The 12,362-nt window shown below is 41.3% G+C and overlaps 1 protein-coding gene across 3 annotated transcripts in view; it reads right to left on the reverse strand.

The window, feature by feature from the left end:
• ice1 (KIAA0947-like (H. sapiens)) overlaps positions 1 to 11,706 on the reverse strand; it is a 76,131-nt gene extending 64,425 nt beyond the window's left edge. For all 3 annotated transcript variants that reach the window (XM_043689637.1, XM_043689639.1, XM_043689636.1), the window contains exon 1: positions 11,521 to 11,706. In XM_043689637.1, the coding sequence (XP_043545572.1) occupies positions 11,521 to 11,607 (87 nt within the window). In that variant the 5' untranslated portion in view covers positions 11,608 to 11,706. The remainder of the gene's footprint in view (positions 1 to 11,520) is intronic.
• Positions 11,707 to 12,362: the final 656 nt, after the last annotated feature.

Genomic DNA, 12,362 nt, shown 5'->3' on the forward strand with positions numbered 1-12,362 from the left:
AGAAAATGATTCATTCTGGTGAAATGTCAGAATACCCAAAACACTGACTCTGCTTTCTCTCCACAGAAGCCAGCAGACCTGATGAGTTTCTCCACCAATTTCTGTTTTATTGCACCCCAGTTTATTTGATGGCCAAAGCCAGCTTCCCCCATCAGGCTGACAGCACACCCTTAAAGCTAGGTTGGTTCATGGACAGGAGCTGGAATTTTTCCCAAACCGGCACAGTTCTAACAGATAGGGTGGTCCTGGCTGAACAAAGGGCAGAAATTTGACTCCATTATGTATACACAAGAGTTTCCTAAGCTTTAAGGACAAGTCACATCGACATGAATCAAATTGAGATGTTGAGAATATGGGATAGGGCACCCAACTGTTTGGAACTCAGAAGAGGTTGCATAGCCAGATGAGAGTAAGCGATGATAGGATAAAGTTCGAAAGGGTACTGAAGTAGTTATAGAGGCAGTGAGCAGCAAACTTATGAAGTGTTATTCCCAGATCATGTATTTTTCTTTCAAGACATGTGAAGATTTGATAACCAGGTAATTGATGTCGAGATAATTTATTAAAGCAAATTGTTTCTCAAGTAATTGACTTTATGTCTGCCACTGTACAACATGCAGATCTATCTTTAATTATGTCAATTGATAACAATGATTTAATCAAAAGGTTTCACAGTTCCACAAACTGAACAGTCCTCATGTTTCTCTTGCCATCCTCATGCAGAGTGATAACATTCAATAATTCTAAGTGTCTACCATTAATTAAATCACCAGCTTCACGAACTCAAGGCTTAGGTTTCCCACAGGTACTTTATGTAAAACAGGGTGGCAAGCATTATCTGCAAATCCAGACTTTTCCTCAGCAATCAGAAAGAATGCAATTAATTACAAACATCACTTAAGCCATCGCAAAAATGTGTTTTTGCAATCTTGCCTCCAATATGTGGGATACCTGTTATCTTCCTTACCAGACCCTAGATGATTATATTGGGAAAAGACAATAGGTGAAAAAACTTACAGGGCAGAGTGTCACGTGTTGGGGTCCACTATTTTTGGCAGCTTCACAAAGGCCCAAATCTTCCAAAATTTACACTTAAGTCAGCATTGGGACTCAATGTAATTCTTGGCACACAGACACGGTTGCAGAAATTGCCCAAGAAGTTTACAGTTAAAATATACTGATTCACACTGTCGATGACACTAGATGCATGTATTTTGTGTTGGTTTCAATGCTGGTGACTTGGGCTAGCTATGCAGAACTTACCTGGATAGTTACCCGTTATGCTGGTTCATCAGTGATATAATTCAATAATTACGAGATCTAACTCTCTCTCTCCACCACCACTTCATGACCAAATGACTGACACAACTGCCTGCTCCCAGCGCATCACTTACTGACCTATCCACCTACTGCAAGACCCAAACAGGGCACTGAATGTTGTATAGTGGTTGCGTACTCCAATATGCCTCATTCCACTTGAAATGCTGCCCTGACCCATTGCTGCTGCAGCCAGGATTGAATGCCCTGACTGAAAAAATGAGAAAAGGTCATGGCAAAAAAAACCTTTGCAGCCAACAACAATGAGCCAAATATTGGTAGTGACTGGGAGATCTGAACTAATGTCTATGGCAGTCAACTTGTTTGGATCACAGTACAACAATTAGGTTTAACAAAACATTCTCCAATAGCATTTTTATATATCATAGAAAGTGCTTAAGTTCTCTCCTGCACAATAATCACTACAGATTAAAACCAACTTCCAATCAGAAAAGTTGAACACAAATTTAGCTGACACTTCAGTCCTGAGAAAATGCTGAGCAGAGCTGTTGTGATTTCAGAAGTATATTAAAATAAAGCTGTCATAATCTTTCTTACAAGTAGATGAGTGTGACTTACATACATATCCATCAGAGTCCAGCTTACTTTATCCTTCATATTGCTGTCATACCACAAATCAGTGAATTTACTCTTAACTATTATTTTCACCTCTTATTTGTTTTCAAACTTCACTTCAAACAGCTGTTATGACTAACCTCAATACAGGTGCTGTTATTAAAAGAGCACTTGTGCAAACAAATCTGAATGACATAAATTTTTGTTACAAACTTAAAAGATGCGCTTAAATTTTGATGACAACTATTAAACTGAGAGTTTTAAATCTCTCAAAGTCAGCCAGTCAACTCCTATAAGTAACTAATCCAACACAATGGCCCAGTAAATGTTACAAAATACAGGGAAAATGTAAATATTTCAAGGGAAATGAGTGAGTTTGTTAAAATTATTTGAAACTCCTTGAAATATATTTAATGATAAGTTGCAAGATCAATACGTCCAACATAAGAAATAACATATATTTCTGCACCATCTTTCACAATCTCAATGTCCCGAAACACCTTGTAGTCAGAGATACTACTGAATTAGTTGCCATTGTATTGGTAACTAATTCACATCCACAGAGATGAAAGAAATGACCACATTATCTGCGTTCTCAGTGCCGACTTCAGTATATGGACAAACATTGGTTTGGCAACTTGGGAGAAATCTCCTGCTATTCATCAAAATGGCACCAAATGATCTTTCATGTCCACCCAAGGTGGCAATTGGGAACTTGATTTAACATTACACCTCCAACAGTACAGTCCTCCCTCAACATTACAGCTAAATGTACATGCTGCTGAGGTGACTCACAGTGTCAGAGCTGTTCAGCATGGAAACAGACCCTCCAATCCAATGTGTCTGCATCGACCAGACATCCCAATCTGACTAGTCCCATTTGCCAGTGTTTAGTCTGTATTGCTCTAAACCTTTCCTATTCATAAGTCCGTCCAGATGCCTTTTAAATGTTGTAATTATAGCAGTCTCCACCATTTCCTCTGGCTGTTAATCCATACACACACCACCCTCTACGTGAAAAAAGTTGCTCCTTAGGTCCTTTCCCCCTCTCAGTTTTAACCCATGCCCTCTAGCTTCGGACTCCCCCACTCTAGGAAAAGACCTTGGCTACGCACCCTATCTATGCCCCTCACGATTTTGTAAACGTCTCTAAGGTCACCCCTCAGCCCCTGATTCTCCAGAGAAAAAAGCCCCAGCCTATTCTGCATCTCATATAACTCAAACTCTGCAGTCCCAGCAACATCCTTGTAAATCTTTTCTGCAGGCTCTCTAGTTTATCAACATCCTTCCAGGGTGACCAGGATCGTATGTAGTAGTCTAAAAGTGACCTAAACATTTTTAGTGTATAACCGCAACATGACCTTCCAGCTCATATACTAAATGTTCTGACCAATGAAGACAAGTGTACTAAACATCTTCTTCACTACAGTCTACCTGTAATTCCACTTTCAGGGAACTATGCATCTGCATTCCTAGGTCTCTTTGTTTGGCAATACGCACCAGGGCCCGACCATTAATTGTCTTCAGCGAAAGTGAGGACTGTAGATGCTGGAGATTAGAGTCAAGAGTGTGGTGCTGGAAATGCACAGCAGGTTAGACCGCATACGAGGAGCAGGTAAATTAATCGACGTTTTGGGCAAAAGCCCTTCCTTACCAAAATGCAACATCTCACATTTATCTAAATTAAACTCCATCTGCCATTCCTCAGCCCATTGGCCTATCTGATCAAAGTCTTGTTGCACTCTGAGATAACTTTCTTCGCAGTCTATTACACCATCAACTTTGGTGTCATCTGCAAACTTACTAACCATACCTCCTATGTTCACATCCAAATCATTTATATAAATGAATGGACCAAGCACGGATCCGTGTGGCACACCACTGGTCACAAGCGTCCAGTCTGAAAAGCAACCCTCTACCACCACCCTCTGTCTCCTACCTTCAAAGCAATTTTGCATCCAATTGGCTGGCTCCCCCTGGATCCCATATCGTCTAACCCGACTAACCATGATCCACAAACATCTGACTCAGGTTAGTTACACACTAGGAGAAAGTGAGGACTGCAGATGCTGGAGATCAGAGCTGAAAATGTGTTGCTGGAAAAGCGCAGCAGGTCAGGCAGCATCCAAGGAACAGGAGCATTCCTGAAGAAGGGCTTATGCCCGAAACGTTGATTCTCCTGTTCCCTGGATGCTGCCTGACCTGCTGCGCTTTTCCAGCAACACATTTTCAGCTTAGTTACACACTAGTTGATCTTGGACTCCCTCTTGATTATGAATGGCTCTGCATAACATGCTGATAATTCCAAGATGGATTTGCACAAAAATTTGCATTTCAATAACCTGAAAGAAATAATACATAGTAAAATTTTCACTAACTGGCAGTGTAACTATCAGAATGATCCACAAATCAGAATCTTCTACCTCCCTTTGATAAAACAAATACAATAATTCTAAGTACTTTATGCAAAATATTTTTCCTTGAATACTATATAAATCTACTGGAATAAATGATTTCTTATCTCACACTTAACTGAATTGAAAGAGAAATGTTGATAAACAACATTACCGAAGGAGATTTGTGGTCTCAGTTGTGGTTCGATAACACTACACTCAGATGACCTCCTGGCTGCTAAAACTCCCCGCTATGTTTTTACCTTAGCCTGGGGTTGGTTCTTCAGCTGCACCTGCATTCAAGTCCTATGCTCCATCTTGTGGCAGAGATTGGTTGGTGCAAGTAATTCAGGCTAGCTGATGTCTGCACTGACCAAATTTGCCACTAGATGGTGCTTGGTCAATCTAAAAGTGCCTTCAATAGTCATAGATATGTACAACATGTAAACAGGCCCTTCGGTCTAACTTGCCCATGCTGACCAGATAGCCTAAGTTAATCTAGGCCCATTTGCTAACATGTGACCCATAACCCTCTGTACCTTTCTTATAGATATACCAATGTCTTTTAAATGTTGTAATGTACCAGCCTCCACCGCATCCTCTGGCAGCTCACTACATACACGCACCATCTTCTGCGTGAAAAAGTTGCCCCTTAGATCCCTTTCAAATCTCTCACCTCTCACCCTAAACCTATGCCCTCTGGTTCTGGGCTCCCCCAACCTAGGGCAAATACCTTGCCTATTCACCCTATCCATGTCACTTGTGACTTTATAAACCTCTATAAGGTCACCACTCAGCCTCCGACACTCCAGGGAAAACAGCCCCAGCCTGTTCAGCCTCTCCCTATAGCTCAAATTCTCCAACTCTGGCAACATCCTTGTAAATGTTTTCTGAACCCTTTCAAGTTTCACAACAGCCTTCCTATACCAGAGAGACCAGAACTGCACACAATATTCAAAAAATGGTCCAACCATTGTCCTGTACAGCCACAACAAAGACCTCCCACCCCTATACTCAATGCTCTGCCCAATAAAGGAAAGCATACCAAACACCTTCTTCACCATGTTATCTACCTGGGACTCCACTTTCAAGGAACTATGAACTGCACTCTCTTACCATTAAGTGTATACGTCCTGTCCTGATTTGCATTTCCAAAATGCAGCATCTCACACTTATCTAAATTAAATTCCATTTGCCACTGCTCAGCCCATTAGCCCATCTGATCAAGATCCTGTTGTACTCTGAGGTAAGGTGATCTTGGTTCAAGATCTGAGGCACTTCTTCGCTGTTCACTCTCTCTTCAATTTTGGTGTCATCTGCAAATTTATTAACTATACCTCCTATGCTCACATCCAAATCATTTATCTAAATGACAAAAAACAGTGGACCCAACACCAATCCTATTGGCACACCACTGGTCACAGGCCTCCAGTCTGTGTGATAGGTGAAATGTCTTTTGGCTTGAAAAAGGTATCCTGTGTATTATACCTTCAAGCCAGTTATTCAAATGGTTCGTTCTCTCTGTATTTCATGTGATCTAACCTTGCCAGCTAGTGCACCATGAGGAACCTTGTCGAACGCCCTTACTGAAGTTCATACAGATCATGTCTACCATTCTGGCCTTCTCAATCCTCTTCGTTATTTCTTCAAAAAAAAAAACTCAATCAAGTTAGTAAGACATGATTTCCCATGCAAAAAGCCATATTGACTATTCCTAATCAGTCCCTGCCTTTCCCAATATGAATAAATCTTTTGAATTGTGACAACCTATTACACTGTATATGGTATTTTTTTGTGTAGAGATGTACAACTTTGCACATTACTTCAGCTAGGAATGTATAATACTGCACATTTTTGGCATAGCACTTCAGCAGTCATTGACCAGGCAAGAGAAGTCTAAAAGTAATCTAACCTGACATGAACATCGATTCCTGCGGGAACCTACTTAAAATTGCGACTTTCACCAATACAATCACAAGTTTAAGTGAGGGTGCCCTATACTGTCCAAGATCAGATGCTCATTGTTTGGCAAGTGGTCTCTGATTAACCAAAATGTTGCTATAGAAAGTGCACTATGGAAAATGTTACCCCCAAACTTTTGTTTAAATTTTTAAAAAGGTAACTCAACTTTGGTTTTGACAATATCATGGAGAATGCATCAACAAACAGTTTTCCAATTAAAACTGAAAAGGTGCTATGCCTGGACAAGTTTCTTTCGTCTGCGAAATATCAAGAACTGGTAATGAATACATTAATTTTGATAAAATCAATGAGGAATATTGCAAGGTCAAATGATCATCCTAAATTGGTTGCTTGCTTGGTTCTTGGCTCATGTGGGATTGTTCATTTCATCCTGGACCCTATGTTCTGAATTTTGCAAGGCTGATCAAGTATAGGGTGTAGGTTTGCTCGCTGAACTGTAGGTTTGATATTCAGACATTTCATTACCTGGCTAGGTAACGTCATCAATGGCAACCTCCAAGTGAAGCGAAGCTGTTGTCTCCTACTTTCTATTTATATGTTTGTCCTGGATGGGGTTCCTGGGGTTTGTGGCGATGTCATTTCCTGTTCGTATGTGTTTGTTTATGGCTTTGTGGTTGGAGTGCCAGGCCTCTAGGAATTCTCTGCCATGTCTTTGCTTAGCCTGCCCCAGGATAGATGTGTTGTCCCAGTTGAAATGGTGATTTTTTTCCTCCGTGTGCAGGGCTACGAGGAGAGAGGGTCATATCTTTTTTGTGGCTAGCTGGTGTTTGTGTATCCTGGTGGCTAACTTACTTGACGTGGGACAAACAGGAAGTATGATCAAAGCTTTACCAACTATGAACGGAAGGGTCAAGTTATTCAATATGATTAACCTGTCATTGAGATATATGTTTTACTTACCTGCCATCACGCCTGTGCTGAAATTCATGTACCACATTACTAAGTTGTTCAGTGGTAAAAAAGTGCCAACTCTATCTCAAATTCCCACAAAATAAGGTGTCCCTTAAATTTCATTAACTGGTGAAGCTAGCCATTATAGATATTTTCTAAACAACTTGCTTAAAGAGGTTATTTATTACACAACCCTGGAGCAAGTGGAAAAGTTAAACATTACACACTGCTACTATGCAATAATATCAAGATGCCTCCATCAAGCCAAGAAGACATTTCACCTATCACACAAATGAGGCATTTGGTATTTGAATTTCAGTGGCAGTGTAATGCCAGGTATGAAAGTTGTACACCCAATGACTGGTGGGTCACATCAAACAGCACATCTCTTTAGGATGTCTCTGCATGGTACAAGATATTAAAAGCACCCTCAATAATCAAGGGGCCCAAGTGGGACGAAGAAAAAAAAATTATAATGATCACTATTAAAAAAAAACTAGAAAAACTAAAAGGGACCTGATGGGTTACACACTAGAATTTTAAAGGAAACAGCCACAAAACTAGTGAATGTAATGGTAGCAATCTTCCAAGAATCCTTAGGTTCAGGAAAAGTGTCAGAGAATTGGAAAGCTGCTAATGTAACACCTCTATTCAATCAAGGGAAGACAACAAAAATATCAAATAACTATAGGCCAGTCAATTTAATGTGACATTGGGAAAATGTCACATTATCCTTGAGCATACTCCAGCCTCTATGCAGTAAATAATTCTATAGGTTGGTTACTGTCTGATAGAAGAAGTATCATCCTCCCCTCTGTCTTAAATAGATGACCACTTGTTCAGACATTATGCCCTTTGGTCATAGACTTTCTGACATCTGCCTGTCAAGTCCGTAAGAACCTCTGTGTTTCAACAAGGGCTGTTCTCATTGTTCTCAACAGCGATGAGTACAAGCCCAACTTACTTCACTTTTTCGATTAGGAAGATGCCTCCGGATATGGGATCTGCGCAGTGAATCTTGTCTAGATCACCTCTCATGCCAGTATAGTTTTGCTTAAATAGGGGACCCTACTGTGGTACTATTCCTGGTGTGGCCTGACCTGTTCCTTATAGAGTTTTAACAAGACTTCCTATTTTTACACTGCATTCCCTTTGAGGGGTGCGTAGGTTAAGTTATTTTATTTTACATTAGGATTAATCCACGGCACAACATCTTGAGCCAAAGGGCCTGTTCTATGCTGTACTTTTCTATGTTCTATATTCTATGAAATAATGGTAAAAGATCAATTGGTCTTTCCTATTTTTCAATGAACTTGGCTGCTAGGTTTTTGTGATTTATGCACAGGGGTCCCACATCTTTCTGTGCTGCAATTTCCTGCTGCTTTCCCCATTTAAAAAATATTTAGCTGTTCTATTTTTCTTGGAAAAATGCATAACTTTATACTTTTCCATCTACCAAGTTTTTGACAATTCTCTTAACCTGTCAATATTTCCCACTGTAGTCTGTGTTATCCTCACTACTTGAAGTTGCGCCTATTTTGAGTCATCTACAAACTTGGCAACAGCTCGTTCACTTCCTTCATCTAAGTCATTGATATATGTTGTAAATAATTCTGCCCCAGCACTGATCCCTGTGGCACTCTTGTTACAAGTTGCCATTTTGAAAATGCCCCTTTTGTCCCAATTGTCTAGCTTTTATTAGCTAGTCTTTTATCCATGCTAATAAAGTACTTTACTGGCAAAACTATACTGGCATGAGAGGTGATCTAGACAAGGTTCACTGCGCAGATCCCATATCCGGAGGCATCTTCCTAATCGAAAAAGTGAAGTAAGTTGGGCTTGTACTCATCGCTGTTGAGAACAATGAGAACAGCCCTTGTTGAAACACAGAGGTTCTTACGGACTTGACAGGCAGATGTCAGAAAGTCTATGACCAAAGGGCATAATGTCTGAACAAGTGGTCATCTATTTAAGACAGAGGGGAGGATGATACTTCTTCTATCAGACAGTAACCAACCTATAGAATTATTTACTGCATATAGGCTGGATGGTTGCGTCTACTCAAGGATAACACAGACATTTTAAGTCAGTAAGGGACTCAAGGGTTTTGGTGAGCAGGTAGGAAAGTAGAATTGAGAATTACTGGATCAGCCATGATCTTAGAGAAGACTGTACTTGCTGAATAGACTACTTCTGCTCCTACATCTTACTGTCTTAAGACAATTCCAAACCCTTACCAACCTCACTGTCACCGAATGAAAACCTTCAAAGCATTGTGTTCCTCCTTCACGTGGACTGCAGCGGTTCAACGCAGCAGTCCACACTACCTTCAAAAAAAAAGGGCAGCAAATCCTGGAAATTCTAGTGATGATAACGCCCATACATATATGAGCTTATAAACAAACTCTGGTAAAAATATGATGCACTCCTTCCAAAATCCTTGTTAAAATGCCTTTAAAATGTGGTATCCAGAACTGCCCAAAATACTATAGGTCTGGTTTAATCAGGGCATTGTAGGGTTGAGGGATGACTTCTGCCCCATTTTCAATGAGATATAAACTATCACTGCCCTCAATTTAATATAATTTTTATTTTGTTTTTGAACTTATAAATGCAATACTAACTTATACAATATAGCAAAGCATATAGAATTTCAGGCATAAATTATTCAAGGATACCAATTATTTCTAACACGAGACATATCTGAAAATATTTATAAAATAAAATTTTAAGTTATACATGATCAGTACTTTTCAAAGATACTCCCAAAGCGAGTGTGCTTCCAATTAGCACTGTCACCTGATGAAGGAGCGTCGCTCCGAAAGCTAGTGTGCTTCCAATTAAACCTGTTGGACTATAACCTGGTGTTGTGTGATTTTTAACTTTGTACACCCCAGTCCAACACTGGCATCTCCAAATTATTTCAAAGATAAGCAGTCAGAAGAAGGTATTACGATAGAGTTCTAGAAAGTGATTAATAGTTTCACATATTTCTATGTTTTCAGAGAGTCAGGTCAAACACTTTACTGTTGGATACATAGACAATTACCAGGAAACACACAAGCCATCTTTTGAATTATATGGCTTGTAGATCTAAAAAAACATAATTTAAAAATGACAATTATACTTATTTTTTAAAAATCCAGTGCAAAGGATGCACAAAGTATGGAAGTGGAAACAATGCAACTTACAGAAAAATCTAAGTGCACATATTCTCTTTGTATCATAATCTTAAACAGTAAAATAAATTGTATACCATGCACACTATAAAGCTCTATGACAATGCAGTTATAATTTAATGTTAAATTACTTTGTATTGCAATCTATAATTTATCATAAGGCAATAGTTGTTTTAGAATTGAAAATTCAAGTACTACACTAGGAAGCCGAACACAAAGAAAGATTAAATTTCTATGCTTCACAGTTGGAAGTTTTTCTCTGAGGTGGTTATGAAAGATCACACAACACAACTCAAAACAGAATACTAAGATCTCTTGGGCACTCAGGTCAACACTTATGGCTCAACGGTCATCACTAAAATTGATGATCTGGTCATGACCATATTTCTTTTTACCAGACCTTGCAGCGTGCAAATTGCATGTCACTTTCCCTTCATGACAGTAACGAATGCCCTGCAAGGACTCAACTGACTGTAAAGCATTTTGAGACAGAGAACACAGGCACCCCCAATCTTGATCCGTCACACCTGCGCTCGCCTTGAATTTAACAGATCACTTTCCACAGCGGAGGTTAAAAACAATGACTGCAGACGCTGGGAGACCAGATTCTGGATCAGTGGCGCTGGAAGAGCACAGCAGTTCGGGCAGCATCCGAGGGGCAGCGAAATCGGGCAAAAAGCCCTCCATCAGGAATAAGCAATCCAATGGTTGCTATTGCAAGCCGCCACTCTGCATGGCTCAGTGAGAACCTGTCACTCCCTTATTTGCGTTACAATCCGATGCTTTTGTTACAATCTATTCACCTGAACTCTAATCAATAATAATCGACGGCAGCATGGCAATGCGTTGTTACCACAATACATGTTAGCGCATCCCTTTGTTCCCTCATGTTATGATTCGCTGCTCTCTGTTTTAGTTTGCGGTCTGTGTAACACATCACCCCCGACTTCAGCCCAAACGGGGGTTCGCTTCCACTCTCGCCTCCTTGAGCCTTACTCAGCGCCACAGGGGCAGTGATCTCCACCGAGTGCCGCCGTGTTTCAGTCGCGGACGCCCGTACCCCGGCCTCCCCCGGCCTTCCCCCCGCCCGCTAACTCCTTGTTGTTTGTCTGGTTCCAGCCACTAGCCCAACGTGACATCGATCCCCGGCGGCGTCACGGACAATGAGCCGCGCGCTTTACCTGCTGCAAGGTGTCGCAGTTCACGCAGGAAGCTGAGCCCGCGGTCACGGCGTCGGCCGCCTGCGAGCGGGATTCTCCGGGCATCATTGTTCCCAGGGAGCGGCTGCACTCGGCGCTCGCCCTCACTCCCCACTCGGGCCCCGCAACGACGCCATTCCTCCACCCACCCCCCTCTCACTCCCTGCTCCTCAGTCGCACAGCTGATGACGCACTTGTACGCGCGACAACAGCCAGGCCGGACCCCAGCTCCCACTAACAGCCGCCGGCAGCGGGTCGGGTAGGCCGCTGAAGTCCAGCGGGCCTTCAACGAGCACGGAGCCAGCCGGCCACCGCAGATCGTCACAGAAGGCAGAACGGGTCACCCACCCCACCTTCATTCAGACAGAGAGAAAAAAAAACTACAGGAATACAGTATATCAAACGTGGCAGCTGCATAGACAGCTTCTGCGTATCTGCTCAGGTCCCCGTTCCTCACAATATAGAGAATCAGGATATTATTACTCCAGGGTCAGAGTTACTCCAGGATCAAGATCAGAGTTACTCCAGGGGCAGAGTTACTCCAGGATCAAGATCAGAGTTACTCCAGTTTCTCTAGAATCAGAATTACTTCAGGATTAGAATTACTCCAGTTTCAAGATCAGAATTACTCCAGGATCAGAGTTACTCCAGTGTCAGAGTTACTCCAGATTCAAGAAAAAGAGTTACTCCAGGAACAGAGTTACTCCAGAATCAGAATTACTCCAGGATCAAGATCAGAGTTACTCTAGGATCAGAATTTCTCTAGAATCAGAATTACTTCAGGATTAGAATTACTCCAGTTTCAAGATCAGAATTACTCCAGG

Source organism: Chiloscyllium plagiosum, chromosome 5 (assembly GCF_004010195.1).
Source record: "Chiloscyllium plagiosum isolate BGI_BamShark_2017 chromosome 5, ASM401019v2, whole genome shotgun sequence".
Taxonomy (NCBI): domain Eukaryota; kingdom Metazoa; phylum Chordata; class Chondrichthyes; order Orectolobiformes; family Hemiscylliidae; genus Chiloscyllium; species Chiloscyllium plagiosum.